Here is a 20,353-nt window from a genome sequence, read left to right as displayed (position 1 = left end):
GACACATAAACCACAAGGAGGCAGGAAACGTAAGAAAACAAAATATACTTTATTAAAATTAAGCATGTTAGCACCTCAGTGTAACCTGGAGAAGTCAAACAGTCCAGCAGGTAACCAGTCCAGCAAGGCCAAATGGCTGAACATCCTGAAGTGCCTCCTGATGGTAGGAAAAGTACCATGACTGTCAGGACACGCACGCTCTGAACGAGCTCAGAGGCACAACCAGCCTCGTTTGCAAGGAGGGATGTTGTGCTGCCTACTCTCTTGGTGGGAGCATCTAGAGCTGCTGGACCAATCACAAATGTTAGATCCCATGGTGGAGCAGGTATCTGCTTGTCCTACAAAAGAAACCAAAAACAAACCCAAAACAACAAGCCAAACCAACCCAACGAAAAAATCGCCGCTAACTCGACTTGCAGAAAAATCAGTACAGCACAGAGCTGGAGAGCCACATATCAGATTGAGAATAAATTAAACTGAAGTAACAGCAAGGACTTGGTACATGGATAGACATGTAGCATCCTTACAGATGACCATCCAACTTGGCACACACGTTAATAAAAAATGACCCATGCATCACATAGCAGGCTGTGACAACCTGGAGCTGAACTGGCTTCAGGATCTACAGAGAAACCTCCGGCTACAAAACCCCACGGTGCCCTTTTGTTCGGCTGTATACAGTGTTGAAGCTGATGGTTGTAAAGCTACATTAGCCAGTGTTACAAAGATTACATAATTTCAAACTAAAGATACTTTTTACATTTAGAAAATACCTCTATAAAATTTAGTAAAAGTGACATCCCAATCTACTGAGCACAATGCACTCCGCTTCCAGAAGGATCTCACAGAGCCAGGGAACACCTGGGAATTCTTCCCTCCTAGGTGAATGTGGGCACACTGTGGTGAAGTGCCCTTTGTTCTCAACATCCATCCTCCTTGCCCATTGCCACAGGGCCATGCTGGGGCACCACACACTCCCCTCTTCCTCCTCCTCCTCCAAAATGCTGAGGGATGTGTTCCACCAGCCAGGCTGGAAGTGCATAACCAAGCCAAACCCGTGGCTTTGCTACCCTCACTCCACTCTCTTTCTAGCCAACGCTGATTTGGTTTCCTGTTGCAGAAAGTGAAGGGACTGATGCTGGCTAGAAACAGAAACTACACAACCATTCCACATAGATTTGTTACAATACTCATAAATCTTGGTTTAGAACACACAAGCAGGTTTTAGAATGGTCTTGCCTAATGTACAGATTATTAGTCATGCCAACTAGTTTAGGATTAGACAAGAAAGGTTTGCAACCACTGCAGGTAAAGTCACTTCTGTTTCATCCTGGATCTCAGAACGAAAGCCAAGGATTAAAATTCCAATGTGTTACAAAGCCTCCATTTCATTAGAGGGAGTCTTAAGCCAATGAGATAAACTACAGCTGTTAAATGCCACCGTGTTCCTTGTACCAGACTGTAATCCTTACTGGTGTCGAGAGCATGGAGACATCTGTAACCAATACACACACGCTGCAGAGAAAGCAGAAACTACACGGGTACAAGAACACTCTTTAATCTGGGGGTTCTGTCACGCTAGGAACAGCAGTCTTTTATGGCATCAGTAATTTACTGAAGAACACATCACCCTGAGAGGGTTTCTAAAGCTTTCCTCCACTGAGCGAGGCTGAACGCGACATCACCGACCATCCTGCGATGGGGACAGCGCCCACGGCAGTCGGACACGCCTTCTCCAGGGTAGTGTTGCTGTTACCTCACTTGACACAGAGCGAGTTTATTTGCTGAAAACCGATACCCTACGTCCACTTAGAGACGGCTCGGGTCCCATCCACGCTACGAGCAGCGCGTTCCGACCTCGCACACGGCGGGTTTGATGGGCCCGGCTGAGGTGACACCGGAGACAACGTCGGGGCGATAACGGCGCTGGGCACCGAGCTGATCCAGTCTAGGCGGGGGAACCCGACGGCCTTGCCCGGCCGGGGGCTGCAGTGGCGTGGGCTGAGCCGGGCACGGAGGTGCCGCGGTCCATCCCATCTCTGCCGTGCCCGGCACCGCAGCGAGGGCGGCGGAGGCTCCGGGACGGAGAGCCCCGCGCCGGGACGGGCGCCGGCAGCGCTCAGAGGCCGTGGCGCTTGCGGGTGCCGGCGCTGGCGGCGTGGAGCAGCCGGTCCTTCTCGCGGATCTCCTCGCGGAGCTGGGCCTCGGCCAGGCGCAGGCGGCGGATGCTGCCCTTCATCTCCTTCATCTTCACCTCCAGGAGCGCGATGATGTCGCGCTGCTCGTTCAGCTTCCTCAGCAGCTCCTCCGACGTGGTGCCCGACGACAGCGAGTACGAGTGATCGGGGGGGCCGCCCTCCACCGGGCTCTCCTCCCCCGCCGCCGCCGCCGCCGGTACCGGCACCGGCAGCCGCACGGGGCTGGGCCCGATGGTGGCGGCGGCCCCGAGCTCCACCTGCACCGTCAGGTCGATGGGCTTCACGTCCTCGGCCGCGCCCCCTGCAGGGGCCTCGGCGGCGGCCGCGGGGCCCTGCGGGGCGGCGGCGGCGGCGGCGGCGGGGCGGGGGCGCCGGGCCCGCTGAGCCTTGCGCTCGTTGACGCCGCGCAGCGGGAAGATGGTGGGGACCCGCACCAGGTAGGACTTGCGGCCGCCCTGGAAGTGCTCGCTGCAGACGCGGTGGCCCGTGGTGGGCTGGAAGGTGCTGAAGCAGCCGCTGACGCCCGCCCGGGAGACGTTCTTGAGCCAGAGGCGCCGCAGCTCCTCGTCCTTGGGGAAGGTGTAGAAGTGCAGCGCCTTGTCGCGGTGCGAGTTGTTGTAGCAGCCCGGTACGCAGCAGGTGAAGCCCGGCATGGCCTCGCGGGGCGGGGGGACACCCGCGGCGAGCGGGGCGAGCGGCCCCGCCGAACTACAGCTCCCACAAGGCCCGCGCGGCCTCTCGCCGCCGCCGCCGCCGCCGCCCCGGAACTACGCGGACCACAATGCACCGCGCCGCCGGCGGAACTACCCGCCCCACACTGCGCCGCGGCCCCTCCCGGCGCGCGCGCGTCTCGCGAGAAGTGGTGGGAGGCGGGAACCGTTCGGCCGTTACCGGACCCGCCATGGCTGACGGGCGGCCCCGGGCCAGGCCCGGCCTCAGGCGCAGCGGCCACAACGCGCGGGCGGCGGCACAGGTGCCCCGAGGGATCTGCAAGGGCGGACGGGAGGGGAGGAAAAAAAAGAAAAAAGGGAGGAAAGGAGAGACGCTGTAGGGATTTACCGTCCGGTCTCTCTCCGTTTGAGACAGCAGCGAAGCCTCTGAAGCAGGAGCAGAGGCCGCTCCCTCACCCTTGTTCGCCTTTAATCGTGGAAAATGGGCCGAAAGCCCTGACCCAAAGGCGCTCGGCGGGTTTAGATGGCGGCTGTGCTCTGAGGCCACTGAGGATCCCGTCCATAGGAGGGTTTCGTGCTGGAGCTACCCTGGGTGATACCACAGGAACGGGATTTTATGCTGGAACCCCCCTGGGTCATGCCCCGGGCTGATTTGTCTCCCATCCACACGGGAAGTGTCACTGCTGTCAAAAAGCCAATACGCGCTATTTCTCTTTGGAATTTGGAGAAAAGTTTCTTATCAGCCTGCTTAGCTTGTTATTAGAACATGGGTGGTGGGATGTTTTTGGTGTTGGCGTCTTTAATAATAAAAATACTAGTTTGAATTGCTTGTGTCTTGATTTCCCTCTAGACTGGATCGAGTGTAGAAAATAAGAGTAAATCTGTCAGGAGCACCTTGGCAAAGCAGAGACTGGGAGTGTTCCCTGATCTCAAAAATGGCACACCACGGCTTATGCTCAAGAGAGTCATGCAGAACCGTAAGTCTCTTTTTTTTCAGGAGAATTGAGAACAGAAAAACAATGGTTTTGGAAAGTTAAGAAAACAGAGAGTGTTCCTTGGTGGCCCATTATCCTTTCCCCGATACACAAAACAGAAATCAGATTGTTGTATAACTGATATATGTAGCAGAGTCACTTCAGGACACCTGAATTCAGGATACAACTGCCTGAGAGACCAGGCTTTGCACTGGTGAAATCAGAGCTTTGAAGATCCTCTTCAAAACCCTCTTCACTTGGTCTTCTTATCCTGGTGACTGAGCACATGATCCTGGTGCTGCCTTTGGGTTTAGGATCAGCTGTGAGTTATTCTGCTGCCCCCTGTCACCACTGGCTTTGTCACTGCCAGCCTTCCCAGGAGCAGAACCCACACAGTTTTCACTAGGTCTTTATTTTCACCTGCTAGTAAATGTTATTTACAGCCTGTAGTATAGATGTGACATTCTGCTATATTGAATTGAGGAAAGGAAATGTTGTGGTTTGTTGGCAGAGCCCCAAGTTTCACCACTGGCACCTCAGATATCTAACCATGAAGACACAGAAGAAGCTCATTCAGAAGTCCCATCTAAGAGGGTTTCCAGCATGTAAGTAGGTTTTTTTGTAATTTACACTTTCATTACACTTCTATTACACTGCTGTTATAGCTGCAGTTTCTGTGGTGGGATTGGGGAGCAGGACTTCTCTACTTGTGTTTCAGTGATCAGAATTGCATCTTGTCAGGTGGGATTATCAGAAATGCCTCTGCAGCTTGGTTTGTTTTGGCAGGGGGGAATTGCAGCTGCCAGATGTTGCTCCTGAGGACACATCTATCACTGTGTTCAACATGAAAAAGAAGAGAAGGAAATTCAGCATTTCTGAATTTGAGAGGGCAGCAGAGAGACGACTTCCCCAGTACCAAGGTAAGGCTGCAGTCAAGAATTATCTTACTCAGAGCTGCATTTGATGTCAGCTGCTTCTCCCCTGCTCAGCTCAGCTGTCAGGAGCTGCCCAGTTGTAGGTTTGGAATCCAGATTGCAATATCTCATGCAAAGGGGAAAATGGAGAAAGTAAAAGCCCCCATCCTATCAAATTTTAAATAAACCTTTTAAAGCCAAGTTGTGGCTCTGCCACAACTATATATAATAATAATAATTATATATATATATATATATAATATAACAAGTATATAATTTCCTGCCTACTTTTGCAACTTGATGCTTTTTGAGTTTTGTGTCTCCAGAGGAACCCTGTCTTCTTCTCGGTTCTAGAAACTTTAAAATACAAAGAACTGCATACTTTCCATTACAATTATATAAAATAATGATAAAGTTCTTTGTGAGCAGAACAGGTTTGAGTTCCAGTTTCATCAAGAGTCTGTGGAATAGTTATCTGTGTTTCTAAAACTCCAGATGTGTTTGGGTTGGGTTGCTGAAGGGTGATTGTGACCAAGACCTAACATCTTGTTATGAGTGTGGTAAAATTAAAATTATTAAATCTGGGGGTATGTGCCATGTTAAATTTACATTGAAATAAATGAAATCTCTTTCTTACCCTTACAGAAATTGCTTATGTCTAATATGCAATTCTGAAATGTAGACAAGAAATGGTAAAATGACCCCATTATCTAATTCTGTTTGTACCAAAATATGATGTTTGAGGATTGTAGCATGGCTGGCTCTGAAAAGAGGGAGATCCATTGGGATGTTCCTGTAGCCTGGTGTGTAATTTCTCAGCTAATGTGCCATTCACTTTTTCTAGCTCAGTCAGCGTTGGACAGCACAGTTATGACTCGGTGAGTTTAAATTAAAATGTCTTAAATTCTGTTTGTCCTGGCTGTGATCACATCTGAAGGGGTGAGGAGCAGTGCAGATGCCTGGGTTTGTGTTCCAGACCTGTGTTAGTGTTATAACACAGGCATCTGCCCCTCTGCTGATGGAATTTCCAGGTGTTGCACTCACCCACCTTTTGATTTTCAGAAACTGCCTCTGCACTGTGTGCCTGGCTTGGTCTAGTTTGTATTGCTACTGTTGCTCCTCTTTTCACTTGCTTGGATCATTCCTTTTTTCCTTTCATTCTCATGCTTCCAGCAGTAAATTGGTAGACAATATACCTTAGAATATTATGTAAATCAGTACCCAGTATACTTTAGAATATTCTGTAAATGAGTACACAATATACTTTAGAATATTATCCCTGCCTATTCATAGTTTTATCACATCAATTGTGGCTATGCAGTATTTTCTGGACTTTAAAAGCTTTTTAGTGAGTCAAAGCACTTACTTTCTTGTGTTGCCTGTGTACTTTGCAAATGACCCTGGCCAAAAGCAGCACATTATTTCACCTTTCTCACTGCAGCCCTTGCCTGGGGTGCCACACAAGATGCTTTTTGGGGCTGCCTTCTGTACTTCTGTCTTTGAGCCCTCTGAACCCCGTTTTTTAATGGGGTTGCCTGGAGAGAGGGACAGGAGGTCACTGAGCATTGTAAGTCTTCAGGGTGCAAAACTCCTGCAGTGAGAAACATTTCCTGTGCTTCAGGTGTTGCTGTCAGCTCTCTCTTAAACCAGTCTCAGTGTGTTGGTAGCTGTACTTTGCTGAGAGTATTAATAATAAGTAGATTCTTAAACTTATTGGGAAGTCTTCCTACCACCCCATTGTCATCTAGGGTATGTCTTTAATATCAAACTTTTTTTTCCCCTTTTTTATTTTTTGTCATGTTAAGATTTTTAAAATTAACAAAAATCTTTAATCTGACCCTTTAATCAGCTGTAGTGTTGCAGTGTCTCAGGGAAGCTTTAAAACAGTCTGCTTCCTGATCTCTGTCATACATATCCTGATGTTGGGTGATGGTATGAAAATAAACAATTCATTTAAAGACCGACTCATAACCTTCAAGGGTTTTTTGGGGAAGTTTCTCCTAGTGGTGCAAAATGTGTCGCTGTTAGAGCCATCATGTCTGCACGTACTCTGAGGGGGAAGGTGGGGTGTTTGATTTTGACAATTTTCCCCCCTTTTTGCAGGTCCCTTCGCATGTCTGTGGGTTCCCTGCTGGCCCCAGACACCGTTGAGAAGAGGGGTTTGCTGAGGAGGCCCAAAACCCGCAGGGCTGTTGACATGCAAGCCTTTGAAGGCAGAGTGGAACAGAACCTGCTGAAGAGCAAAGGTTTCTTTAGTGCTGTTATTTCTCTTTTGGGCCTTATATTAAAGGGGCTTTTAGAAGCATCTATTGAAGCATGGTCTGTATTTTAGAATTTAAAATTTACTAACTCATTGACAGAAATAGAGTGGGATTTGGGAGGCAGAATTAGAATGAGGTTCTGCCTTGGCAGTTCCTTTGATTCTATGCACCTAAATGTGTACTTTGCCCAGTTTGGTCATTAAACCACAGGAATTATTTGGGATCCTCTTCATCTGTGAGTACTGAAGTCCCTGTTGTTTGATAGGGAGAGTTGTGGGCAGAGAAGTGGGGTCGTACAGTGTCAGTGTTTAATCTGTTGAAGAGGAGTAAAATTTGGTTGAATGACTCAAATGGTGAATTGCACAAGTTCTGGTAGTATAGTGTGTCCCTGTGACCTTGAACAGTTTTTCACACAAACTTTGTTTAAAAACTTTCTCAACAGGACAGAATGATCTTGTGGACTCACAATCTGCATCTGGGATTCGAACAAGCATGCTGACCAGTGATGCAGAAATGATGATGAATAGCACAGAGCTCTTTGTTCAGCCCCAGCTGGATGAAGAGAGCCAAAATAAATTGTCTGCTCTTGAACCCCAGCTGTCAGATTCAAAAACTTCAGCACAGAGAAGCCCAATTTCTGATGCAGATCAAGAGGAAGCAAGGCTGGAGGGTTTGGTATCCAGTGTGAGCACAAACCAGGGAAGGACCCAAAGATACTCCAAGAGCACAAGCCTTGATGATGAGCACGTTGACAGAATGAGTAATGTATCTCCAGAAACCTCTGCAAAACAGGGAGAAGAAAAGCAAGATCACTCCCAGCAGAGTAACCCAGTGGCAATGATTTCTGATACTGAAGAAGAGGTGGTTTGCAGTGAGTACTATGGGTTAAGGCTTAGCAGGTGTGTTATCTGAACTCACAGAGTGGTTGAGGTAGAAAGGGACCTCAAGGTTATTTTTTCCTGCCCCTCTGCCCTGGCAGGGCCACATAGAGCAGTTGCCCAGGACCTTAAGTGGCTCTTAGGAGTCTGCAAGGGTATTGACTGCAAACTGCCTTCCTTATGTTCAGATGGAGCCTCCCATGTTCCAGTCTGTGCCAGCTGCCTTTTCTCTTGGCACTGGGCATCACTGGGAAGAGTCTGGCTCTGTCTGCCTTACACCCTGCCTTCAGGCACTTGTATATGTTGTTAAAATCTGCCCTAAGCCTTCTCTTCTCCAGGCTGAGCAGTCCCAGCTCTGTCAGCCTTTCCTTCTAGGAGAGATGCTTCAGTCCTGGTGGGCCTTTGCTGGGCTCTCCACTGTGTCCTTCTCTCCTTTGTACTGGAACCCCAGAAGTGGGCACCCTAAATTGGTCACAAAAATAAGGAGATAACATGTAGGGCATGTGGACAGATTTGGAAGGAATCTGGAAGTTCCTAGTCCAGACCTTCACTGTGGTATGGTCACTTATTTGTCACAGCCAACCTCTCCATTGTCTCCAGGGCCTTACAACTCTTTGGGCAGAGGCAGTTGCCTCCCTGCTCACTCTGTACCAGTGCTTTGCAATTCCTGTTGCTTGCCAGTTTTCCCCTGGTGCCTCTCCTTGGCATTCATTTCCCTGGCCTTGTCCTGGTTGTGTAAATGGGAGCACAGTATTTTCCTCATACTGCTTGGACCAGGCAAAAGTTGTTTTGAAAGGACAAGAGAAGGAATGAACAGCAAAAGGTTAGTTGCTCAGAGAGCTCCAATGGCAGGCATTTTTAGGACAAAGGGAAAGATAATGCAGAGTGTGGAGGATGTGGAACAGGGGACTGGATCCAATGAGGGGAAGAGGAGGGGGAGTGAGCTGATCTTTAAGATGCTGGAGTTAGTAAGGCATTCATGTCAGATGTCAATGGTGACATAGTTCTGCTCTACCACAGGAGGCTGCTGGTGGGGTTGCTCCTCAGTGTCAGCTGAAAAACAGTTGCAAAGATTTTTCCAACTGGTTCCTAAGGTTCCATGCCAACTCCCTAAACTTGAAGTACACACAAATGTTTCCTGTGTGTCTTCTTCTCCCTCCTTGGTTGGTTTTGTATTTACCAGGAAGGTTAAAAGAAAATTCCAAAAGCTGTCAGGAGACACATTAATGATCTGTTCTAGGTGTGTATAGATGGAACTCCTCTCTGCCCTCCAAAAGTTCAAGTACACATTTGGGATCCCCAGTCACTCTCAATGTTTCCCGCATGCATTTGAGACAAGTTGTGTCCCATATAATCAAAGACCTAGAAGTAAGTGATACAGAAGAAGAGATGATTAATACAGAGAATGGAGTGGAACAGGAAAAGATTTTCCAAGAGGGTTAGAAGTACTTTCATTGTAGAAAGGAATGGAGTATAATCTGATTTAAACAGAGTTTTTCAGGTGACTTGTAAAATAAAACTTATTTTACTCAGATTAAAATAAGACTTAATTGTGCAGTAGATGCTGGAAATAATTCAAGACATACCAGAAATCCTTGGTCATTTCCAGACAAGCTCTCTAAAAGTGGGCTGTGACTGGAAGTGGAATCAAGGTTCATATGTTTTGGCAGATCTGTACTACTGCTCAGCTTCCCATAGGAAAGATGAAGAGCCCTCATCTGGCTAATCTAAGCTGCTTAATATTGCACTGCACTTTAGGCCCTGTGTTGATGTAGGCAACCCAATATTCTGGTTAGTAAATGGATAAAACTGATTTTTGCACTACCTTTGGCCAGATTTCCTTGTGCCCTTCACTTGGGTTAGGAGGTCCCAAGGCCTTGCCACACTTTTACTTTTCAGTGTGAAAACCCCCAGTTGTTGGAGAGAATGGTGAAAGTGCAGTTTGACAGCTTTTGGTTCTGGACCCAGCCAAGATTTCCAAACCCTTCAGCAAGTGACAGCATTGTCATGTGTGTCATGATGTCAGAGTGCCCAATTTTCACCAAGTAATTACCTGTGTGGGTTTCTGCTTAACTGAGCTGCATAGTAACAGATATGTGGACTATATATGTAGTATAAAGGAAAAAGGAATACTTAAGTAGTCAGTAGCTCAAGTTTTTAAACACAAGCAAGTCATTGTCTGTATTATTTCTCATCCTGCATGCCAGAGGCCTGTCCTGCATGGTTAAAACCACTCTAGGCTCTCTTCTCTCCACAATGGAATATATCTCTTACAAAATTATTATTCAGAAAAATGAAGGAAATGAGGAGGAGAATCTGAGCACAAACTCCAGGTATTGTTAGATTTAAAGGAAAAGAAATTGGTCTTTTACACAATCACCAAAATTGAAAATGGCCATAGAGATGGCAGATCTGGAGGAGCCCTGCTTACTGTAAGTAAAATTCTTTCATTGGGATCTGATGGGCCCCTAATTAGGTGGCTGTGGAGCAAACACAGGAAAAGTTGGGCATTTCTCAGCTGTGAAGGGAACTGCATTTGCTTTTCTTATTTACAGCTTATGTCTGAGTTTATTTATCACAAATAATTCCAGTGATGGTTGAACTGTGTGCTGGTGGCTGGTTGGAGTATTTTGTAGGTAAGATGTATGATAGAATTTCTTATTTTAGCTGCAGAACATGGTGCAAGTGCTGGACATTCTGAACATTTGGAGAAGAAACTGGCTGAAAAAGCAGAATTGCAGATAACTGCAGGACATGCCAGCAGAGGTGAAACAGAAGTGGCTCCTTTAGCAGGAAAGGAAGTGGAAGAAGGCAGCACTGGAGCCCACAGCTCTCCCACAACTGGTGAGGACACCTCTAATGCTGGCAGCTCTCTGTAGTGCCACAGTGCTCTCATGCTGCATGGCTGGCATCAGTGCTGAGAGACACACTTAACTTCCTTTGTTTTCTGGAAGCTGGGCTAATTACTGGGGAAATACCAAACTGATTTTGTTATTTTAAGCTGGAGGACTGCATTTTATTTAAAGGGAAACCAAAATTGTACTGGCAGTAGTGTTTAGAAGTGCATAGTTACAGCAGGTATCTTTGATTAAAATTTACTAGTGGAAGCTCCAGAATCAGGCAAAGATCTTTGTTTCAGTGCTTTATTTTTTCTGTTTTGGAAATCTAGAACATGAGATTAACAGAGGCATTGGAGCTGAAAGTCTGGGCAGGCCCTCTCATGCCTTTTCCTCATTTGAAAAACCTGAAGTGACTCCAGTAGATGAAACTGATGAACAAGGAGATGAACTACAGGACCAGGCTATGATGCTAAATTTGGATAGTTCAGTGGGAGAGGCTGCTGAGGATGAAGCTGAGCAGCCTGAAAGTCAAGGTAAGGAATCTGCTCAGCACTTCTGTTACATTGTTTTCTGTCCTGCTCTCACTTGTTAAGAAGTGAAGAAGTTCAAGAGTGAAGTTAAAGACAAGGCAGATTAGACTTGGAGGAAACTGCTGTGGGTTCATAGCAGAGAGCAGGTGAGAGCTGATAACAGGAGCCTTGCCTGGAGGGAGTTATGAAAGTCTGCAGACAGGGAGAGGTTTATAGTCTGGCCCTTGTAATGTGACTCTGTAGCTCAGCTTGTCCCTTTGTCCAGGAGAATTTGCCAGTGGCTTAGCAAGATGACAGAGGTGACTTCTAGAGTTTGAAGTTCTCACTGGTTAAAAAGGCTGCAGCTTTATGGCAACCTGAATTAACCCAGCCATCAGCCACTGCAGCCTGGCCCTGAGTGTGTGTCCCTGCAGCCTGGCCAGCCCAAGGGTCAGCACAGGGAGCACCAGCCCGTGTGACAGGAGTTGGGGGGTGGCACTGCAGCAGCCCTGCTGGCTCAGGGTGCTGTGGGGCACAGCCATGTGGGAGCTGGCTGGGTTTCTGTCTGCTGTGGCAGCACTGCCTGCTCCAGGAGCTCTGGGAAGACACTTCAGTTCCTCCAGTACTTTTTTCCCAGAGGTTTCCATGAAGACTCCTGCATTTGTCCGAGCTCCAGCCCACAACCTCCTGCTGTCAGCAAAACCTGCAAAACCTTCTGCTCCCAGGTAAGTCCAAGCCTTGTCCAGCCTGGCAGAGGTGGGGCTGGGGGCACAGCACAGCCTGGCTTTGCCAGCTGCTCTGGCAGCTGCCACAGGGAGTGAGCAGTGCTGAAGTCTGTGAGTGAATGTCAGTGCTCTTCCAGGGCAGGTCTGATGCCTTGAGGCTTTCCAATGAACGTTCTTGTAATATTTTCTTGTGCTAAACATCAAAACTACTCCTAGGAGTTTTTCAATTGGTAAGCCACTCTGGAGCCATAGACTCTAGTAAGGGATACAGAGGCCCTTGCAGAAGAGGGGGAGTTACAGATGGCAAGACACTGATCACCTGGAGTACATACTTGTATTGACTGCAGAAGTCTAAAGCTGTGTGCAGTTGCCATGTGCTGACTAAAATGGAGCTCTCTTAGATGCAGAAAGTGAACCTGTCCTCTGCATTACTCCAAATTAGTTAACACTTGCAGTCTCTTGACTAGAAATTTGGTTTCATCAGAAGCACTAGCTGTGGGTCCTAGGGAACAGGAGGAATCTTCTAGCCCATGACTTTAGAGCTTTGTCTATTAAAGCAATAAACAAGAAGACAAAATTCTTTTGCCCACATATGGGTGAACTGGAGAGAGTCAAGTAATCCACACACCCTCTCTGGGGTTTTGCCTGTGTTAACTTGAGATTCTAATTTTTTCTGTTGTTTTCCAATTATATATGAGTGAATCCATGGATTTCACTTAACTGTTCCATATTACAATTTTTCCTATTTTAGAATGGACGATAATTGTAATTTCCTTTAGGACTTACAGTCTTGTTTAATGGAGGGGTGGGAAACCCTACAACCCACAAAAAAAGCCCCCACTGAAGTTTTTAATAGTGTAGAAGGATTCCCTGCAGAGCAGTTTCCCCTGTCCATAGATGCAGAGGTGCATCAAACTTTGTGCACTACTTTAAAGGGGATATTGCAGGGATGCAGTGGAAACTGCAGTCATGTACTGCAGAGAACTCCAGTTTGCTGACAGTGTGTTACATGAGCACTCTGGGATCAAGGCAACTTGAGCCTGGATTGCTTCTGTCAAGGCCAGGATGCCACATGAACTGTTTGCAAACTGCCCTGTGTGGCCATGAGAGTTTTGAAGAATTGGGAGGGAGAAAGAATGAAGAGCTCAGGGTAGTTCTTATCCCTTCCAGTTCAGCTTAGGGTTTCTCCAAACTCAGCCTGGTGTCCTCTGCCTCTCCCTTCTTCAATGTGTGAATTTTCAGTTTTCCTCAAAGTTCTCCCCTGAAGCTGCTGCAGCCTAAGACAGTTCCAAAGAAATTGAGAACATCCCAGAAGAAACCACGGGAGCCTCAAGTACCCAGGAGTTTGATAAAGGAGATATTCAGACATTTTGCTAAAATGCCAGTGACCAGAGATGCATTCCAAATTGTTGAAAAATGGTAGGTAGCGACAAACTGCTCTTTCTATTATTTTTACCATTGAGTTTTTTTCCTTTCTTTTTTCCCCTTGTTTCTCCTCTTGTTCTCTCAACAAGTAAACTTGTTGAGAGTGCTACTGACAAGCTGACAGCCATCTCTCTTCAGCTTGAAAAAGTCTTGGGAGGCTTGATAAAAATGGGCAGAAATGTGGAAAGTGCTGTATATTGCCATGTGGGTATCTGATCATTGCTGTCTTTCAGGAGCATCTGGGTTTTGTCCCAACAAATTGTAGCACACAGATTGTCTGTATCAATTTCCATGAGCAGGGTGGCTCTGGACAGTGGCCATCATGCTGGGCACAGTGAGGGTGTGCAGTGTTCCATTGGAATCCAGGTTTCTCAGCTTTTTGCACCTTTAGACCTTGTGGCTTTCATGAGGAAAATCTGTGTATTGTCTGAGCACTGTCACTGCAGCAGCCAGTATCTGCCTCAGTGCTGATTTCTCTGTCACTGGTGTCAACCCCTGCTCCTGCAGCTGTGAGAAGTTTGGGAAGGGTTCTGGTTGTGCAGCTGTTTCACAGCTGTCTTGGCACTGAAGTTCCAGGGAGCCTGGGCTGAGAAGCCAAGCTTTGTTCATGGGCTGGAGAGTTTCTTCTCCCCCAGCTTTCCCTGGCAGGCTGTGACCTGCACAAGGAGCAGCTGTGGTGCAGCGTTCCCTGCAGAAGGGGGTGAGTAGCTGGTGTTCACACCAGCTTTGATCTGCTTTGATTTTCCCCCTCAGCTCAGACAGATACTTCAAGCAGCTGAGTGATGATCTGGAGGCTTACAGCCACCATGCAGGGAGGAAGACAGTGGAGGCAGCTGACCTGGAAGTCCTCATGAGAAGGTAATGGAAGGGTTGTTACTAATCTGCAGTCGTGTTTGGTGGTGCTTTGAGACCCCAGTAACACCTGGTTGTTGCCTGAATGTGCCACCAGCAGTGTTTGCATAGTATGGGATCTGGGATTGACTCTGTGTGAGGCCACTTCTGTCCCAGGGGGCATCCCTGGGCTTGGGTTGCACCATTTGGTGATGGTGGAAGGACTAGAAGTAGTAGTGAGGGACCAAGAGGAGAGGGATTTGTGTAGAATGTGTACAAGTAGTAGAGAACTGCTAAGAGGGAAGCTGGGCTGCACTGTTTGCATCCCCGAGTGATCTCTTTGCTAAAATCATCTGCAGCTGACACTGAGCATTTTCACGTGTCCTGCTGTCCTTTTTGGTGAGTTGCTCTTCCAAACAAAATACAGCTCTTCTGCTGCTGCACAAGCTGATCCTTGGGATCCAAACTGACAATTCCTCTTAAAAGCAGGAGAAACAGCCCCCAGCATGAGTGGGCAGGGCTGGCCTCTCCTAACAGTGACATTGCTGGACAGCAGCCTGAAGAGCTGTTCTCAGAGCTGCCTCACTGCTGTTTTGTCCTCTGGACATTCACAGCTGCCCCAGCTCCTGCCTGGATTTACTTTGTTCTGTCACCAAAACACAAGGGATTTATTCTTGGCTTGGAAGCTCTCTGTGAGGCCTGAAGCAATCCACCACTTTTCATTTAAAGTCCTTACTCTGGGTGGTTGTTCTTAATCTGCACTGGAAGAGTTTCACATGTGATGTTAAAGTCACCAGGGGGATAGTGCAGGGCACAGCTGATGACTCTGGCTTTGCATGGGCCTCTGTAGGTGAGCTGGTGCTGCTGATTAAAAAGAAGAATCTGTTGCTGTCCTGATGCAGAGATTCTGTTTTCCCACCTGGTGCTGGGGTATGAACAGGCCAGGAGGCACAGTGTGTTCCTTGTCCTGCTTTGGGAATTCCATGCACTTGCTGTTTCACCTTGTTCTAGGTGTCTTTATGCCTTGTTACTGCCTCATAAAGAGATCAGGAATTGCTGGCTCATGCATAAGAACAGCATCTCTGTTCCTTCCAAATGGGAAGTGTGAAAAAATTTTGCACTTCCTTTCTTTTTACAAAACTGGGAGATGCTGATTTTTTTCAGGCCAGTCAGCTAAATGGTGTACAGGAAAACTCCATAGCCTGCCCAGTTGGCAAATGCCAAATCTGGGTACTGAGCTATTTCCTTCTGTCCCATCATTCTGTGCACATCTTCAAAGGGTAGAATTTATCCCATGGTAGGTGGATTGTGAATTTATAAAGAATGAGCCTCTACTTTGGTCCTGATCAATAGAGATGAATATCCCCATGGTAAACAGTGGGAGCTGCTCTGCAGGACCCCTCTGGATCTGTCTGCTGTGCTGTGTGAGCAGTCCTGCATTGCACCATGCACAGGAGCTCAGAAGCTGCCTGCAAACACGAGTTTTTGTTTGTCATGAGCAGTCAGAGCATTTCAGCTCTTAAATCCAAACACATCACTGCAAGAAAGCTTTGCTGTGGCATTGAGTGCAAACACATTTCAGTGACAGCTCTTGTTTCTCCCCTGCTCTCTCTGGCCCAGGCAGGGGCTGGTGACAGACAAGATGCCTCTGAGGGTGCTGATAGAGCGTCACCTCCCCCTGGAGTACCGCAGGCTGCTCATCCCCGTGGCTGTCAGTGGGAACAGAGTCCTGCCCTGCAAGTGAAGCTGGGCATGGTGGCTGCTCCCAGGGTTCTTCATGCCACTGCTCCAGGTGATGCTTTTCCACACACACACCCAGTCAGGCAGCCACTGCTGGATGTTCTCCTGAGGAGATGCAGCTTGTGCTGTGGCCACCACACCACCCTGCTGGGTCTCACCAGCCTTTGTTACAAGTCATTTGACTATCCATATTTTTGTATGTTACCTTTGGATACTTGTACAGCTCTGATAAATAAAATGTTACATGTATTTTTTGTGATGCCAATGCTGCTTATGCCAGTGAGCTGAGAGGCTCCTGCATTGTGGTGTTCAGGTTGTTCCCAGCAGGGATTTGGGGGACTGTGTGGGTGCTCTTCATGCCAGCCATGGTGCCCTTTGCTTTCCACTGGTGTTCCTGTGCAGGCAGATGCTGGTCCATGCTGTGCTCCTCACACAGGGAAACAAAGCTTTTGTGTGTGGTTTTACTACTTCCAGGGAGCCCAAACCACACTAGGAATGAGATCTGACACAGCAAAGGGTGTGACTTTGTAGGATAGTTCAGAAGCTGGGAAAGAATAATGCCTGAATAATAAACAAGTACCAGTGTCAGAGGGATGGAGATGGATTCTGGACTTTCTCTGCAGTTCCTTCTGGGCACTCAGTGTGGCAGAAGTTGTTTGTCCCCATCTGAGGCTGTCCTAAACCCTGCTGCAAGTGTGGATTCTCCTCCCCTCTGGCTTGTGCTGGGTGTGCAGTACAGCCTTCCCAAACCACAGCCCAGGGCACAGTTCAGAGGGACTCCTGGAAATCCTACCCAGCTCTTGGAGGTTAAACAGGTTCTGAACAGCACTGAAGGGCACAAGGACCAGTGCAGCAGTTAAAATCTCTTCAGCAGGCAGTGCCAATCCAAATGGCAGGCACTTTGCAAGGGTTATTTCAAAACATAATTCCATTGCTACAACAAAGAGCATTTTTGCAGATACAGTGTGACTGAAATGTTGGAAAGAGAAGGGTCCTTTGAGAAGCTCTGCTGGGAGCAGTGTCTGCATGTCCTGCATGGGTGGGATTCCCTTCTCCAGGGTGTGTCAGAGCTCACCTTTTTCTCACCAGGAGCTGCAGCTGCCCAGGGGAGGAATGGAAGGAGACAGGAGGCAGTGCTTTGCACCTGCTGCCTGCCACATGTTGGGCTGACACTGGGGTTGGATGTTCTTGGGAATTCTTCAACTCACTGGAGCCTTTCCTTAGGCTGAGTGTATTCCAAACAGTTTGTACCTGTTTGGCAGCCTGGAGCCTCAGAGGCTGAATGTAACTTTTTGTACGGATATCTAAATATATATTACTATGGATGTATTTATATATATTTAGATATAAATATTCTCTCAGGGAATATATAAATATTCTCTCAAGGAAGGGAAGATCATTCTGTCAAGAGCACCTGGTGTCAGACCTGTAACCTCAGTGCAGACCAAGAGAATGCAGCTCTTGCCTTATGTAGGTCCTCAGTCGCTCTGACAGTCGTGGCTTTGGAATGATGTCAGGGCCTGTTTATTGCTATGGAGACATGGAAAAAGAATGGAAACATGGAATTACTTGTGTCATACACAGAGGGATGAACTCATACTAGAAGTCTGCTCAAGGATCTTGTTTCCCTTCCTGCTGGCTGTGGCTTCACAGCAGTGGCTCAGTTTTTGTAGTGTACTCTCAAGGCACAATAGTATTTAAATACATACATATATAATAGTATTTATATACATAATAGTATAATGTATATAAATACTATTTGTATTATATATATAATACTATAAATATTATTATGTATATATTATGTATTTATATAGATAATAGTATTTAAATACATATATCTATTTAAATACACATATATATATGTATACACACACACACACATATATATATATAAAAATACATACAAAGAGTGTGTAGCCATATGGATCCAGCTGGGAACCGAAGGATCCTTTGTGAGCTGCAGGGCCCCGCCGGGTTCCGTGCGCTGTGTCCTGGCAGCGGAGCCGCCGCCGCTCCCGGTGCTTTTTGCTCTGTTCGTTCTTCCGCCGCCATGGCGCGCGCGCTCCGTTTACCCATCGCCATGGCAACGGCCACGCCCGCAGGACCCCCTCGCGCGCCGCCATAGCTGCCCACGCAGCGCCTGACGCGCGGGCGCCGCGCGGCGGCCGAAACCGGCCCGTGAGCGGAGGCGGCCGGCGGGCGCCTGCAAGCGCTGGGCGGCCCTTGGGCTCCGCGCTGCCGCCGAGCACGCTGGGAATGCGAGTCCCGCACCCTACGGCAGTGAAGGGAGCGGAGGGGAACGGGGACACGGTTCCCAGCGTGCAGCGCGCCGAAGGGGCGGACGGGGCTTTGCGCGCTCCGCCTCTCGGGAGTTGTAGTCTCAGCGAGAGACGGGAACGGACGGACCGGAGCGACGAGGACTGCGCTTCCCGTCGGGCGGCGCGGCCCCATTGTGGGCACGCTCGCAGCCCATTGGCTGCCGGCCGCGGCCGGGCCTCGCTCCCCGCCCGCTGACACAAAGCGGGTCCAAGATGGCGGAGGCGGGCGCGGGGAGCCCGCACGGCGGGGACGCGGCGCCGCCGGGGCCGCCCGAGGAGCAGGAGCTGAGCCGGCGCCTCCGCCGCCTCTACCCCGCCGTCAACCAGGACGAGACGCCGCTGCCGCGCTCCTGGAGCCCCAAGGACAAGTACAACTACATCGGCCTCTCGCAAGGCAACCTGCGCGTCCACTACAAAGGTGCCGGGCTGGGGCGGCGGCGCCGGGTTCGGCCTCGGCCCGGAGCGGGACGGCCCCGGCGGGACCCTCGTCCCGGCCGCTCCGCGGGGCCCGCCGGGCGCGGGCTGAGCCGGCAGCGGCTCCGGCGGCCCCGGGGCACCGGGAGCGGCGCGGGGACGGGCGGCGCCGAGCTCCGGGCTCCGAGAGCCTGCTCAGCCCGCGGCTCCGGCTGGGTGCTCGGGCCGAGCTGCCGGGGCTCGGGAGCGGAGGCGCTGGGGAGCCGGGGGCTCTCCCCGGCGGGGTGTGTGGCCTTATATAACGCTGTGCTGTGCCGCGGGACCGGGCCCGGTGCGGGCAGAGCTGTTTACTCTGTCATCCTGCTCGGAGCCAGCCCAGCGCTCGGATGGCCCCGACACGCTCCGGGCCTGGGCTTTGGCTCCTCGGGTTTGCACCACAGAGCTGCTCGCTGATTTGTAGTGCGATGTTTTCCTTGCTCGCTGTTGGAGCTGTTCTCCCTACCCACCCAGCGGAGAAGTGATTATTCCTTTTCCAGCCTGGCTAGTAAACACTGATGTCATTCCCTTCTTGTGTAATCATTTTTGTCTTCTCTCTGTGTACGTTGGTCTTCAAATTCTGTCTGTGGGGAGGGGGAGAGGTGGTGCTGAGAGGCTTTCTCAAAAACTTCCTAGTGAAAACAAAGGGAAAGCTGAAATGCTTGTGCTGTAGGAATTGTTCTTGGTGGCAGTGCAGAGTTGTGTATGCTGGTTCTCTGGAACGTGTGCTTTAAATGGCTGGCTCCGTGTAGAAACAGATCCCTGCTGGCTTCAGACAGCGAGGCTTTAGATCAGGACACGTGAGAGGCCAGATCCCCTCAGTACTCACATTTCTGTTCTTTCTTAGGTCACGGTAAAAATCACAAAGATGCTGCCTCGGTCAGGGCCACTCACCCCATCCCTGCAGCTTGTGGCATTTATTACTTTGAAGTGAAGATCGTCAGTAAAGGTAGAGATGGGTAAGTGCTCCTTGCAGCCCCGTGCCTGGGGATGTGTGCTGGCAGCTCGGCTGGACTCTGGCCTCCTTTCCCGAAGGGTTCCAGCTCCCTGTTCCAGGCAGGCCCAGCACGGGCAGGTTTTGTCTCCTGCTGAATGGATCTAAATGAGATGGAAAGCCCTGGAAGCAGAGGCACTGGCACAGCTGTGTCCTGAGCTCTTGGAGATGGGCACTTCTAAAAACACATTCAGTAAATTGGGAGTCTCTGGTGTGATATGAATTAAAGTAGGTTTTCTTCTTGCTGGCAAGGTCTGATCACTGGTTTCTGGAATTGTGATGCCTCAGAAATGAAGTGAAGCAAAAGGGAGGAGCCTTGAGCTTTATTTTGGACTGCTGCAGTGGTGTTGATGTGGTGAAAACTACTGGAGCACTGGGGAGAGCAGTAAAGGGGCATTTCTGACAAGGTCTGGAGTTCTCTTGCTAATGTGGATTTAATTTTTACTCATTATGAAGGTGTCAGTCTGCTCTGTGTGGATGGCCCTGGCATTGTTTGTTGTTAAAGGATGAATATGGCAGGAATGTTATCTGGAAGGAAAAGCCACACAGGAGGAGGGATTGGGTGTAATTAATTAATCCAGTCCTTCAGGTGTGACATTTGAACTCTGACCAGTTTAAGGGT

The 20,353-nt window shown here is 49.1% G+C and overlaps 3 protein-coding genes across 6 annotated transcripts in view; 2 read left to right on the top strand and 1 right to left on the bottom strand.

The window, feature by feature from the left end:
• Positions 1-30: 30 nt before the first annotated feature.
• On the bottom strand, positions 31-2,934 carry THAP11 (THAP domain containing 11). Its single transcript, XM_058813610.1, has one exon. It carries the CDS (start codon positions 2,849-2,851, stop codon positions 2,120-2,122), a length of 732 nt encoding a protein of 243 aa, XP_058669593.1. The 5' UTR covers positions 2,852-2,934; the 3' UTR covers positions 31-2,119.
• On the top strand, positions 2,630-16,203 carry CENPT (centromere protein T). The gene is given in 14 exon segments (XM_058813608.1): positions 2,630-3,037; positions 3,039-3,171; positions 3,720-3,846; positions 4,355-4,448; positions 4,630-4,763; positions 5,602-5,635; positions 6,861-7,003; positions 7,461-7,889; positions 10,564-10,740; positions 11,066-11,269; positions 11,883-11,970; positions 13,213-13,389; positions 14,149-14,253; positions 15,847-16,203. Coding segments are annotated over 14 exon segments (2,157 nt in total). The 5' UTR covers positions 2,630-2,849; the 3' UTR covers positions 15,971-16,203.
• Positions 16,204-18,407: 2,204 nt separating this feature from the next.
• RANBP10 (RAN binding protein 10) overlaps positions 18,408-20,353 on the top strand; it is a 63,323-nt gene continuing 61,377 nt past the window's right edge. For 2 of the 4 annotated variants that reach the window (XM_058813423.1, XM_058813422.1), the window contains exons 1-2: positions 18,408-18,705; positions 19,585-19,696. In XM_058813423.1, the coding sequence (XP_058669406.1) occupies positions 18,501-18,705; positions 19,585-19,696 (317 nt within the window). In that variant the 5' untranslated portion in view covers positions 18,408-18,500. The remainder of the gene's footprint in view (positions 18,706-19,584; positions 19,697-20,353) is intronic. The other 2 variants (XM_058813421.1, XM_058813424.1) reach the window with 2 other exon arrangements.

Source organism: Ammospiza caudacuta, chromosome 13 (assembly GCF_027887145.1).
Source record: "Ammospiza caudacuta isolate bAmmCau1 chromosome 13, bAmmCau1.pri, whole genome shotgun sequence".
Lineage (NCBI taxonomy): Eukaryota > Metazoa > Chordata > Aves > Passeriformes > Passerellidae > Ammospiza > Ammospiza caudacuta.
This window is presented reverse-complemented; position numbering and strand designations above follow the sequence as displayed.

Bases quoted from the DNA above. Each gene is read 5' to 3' on its own strand.
- THAP11 (XM_058813610.1), bottom strand. From the start codon at position 2,851: ATGCCGGGCTTCACCTGCTGCGTACCGGGCTGCTACAACAACTCGCAC.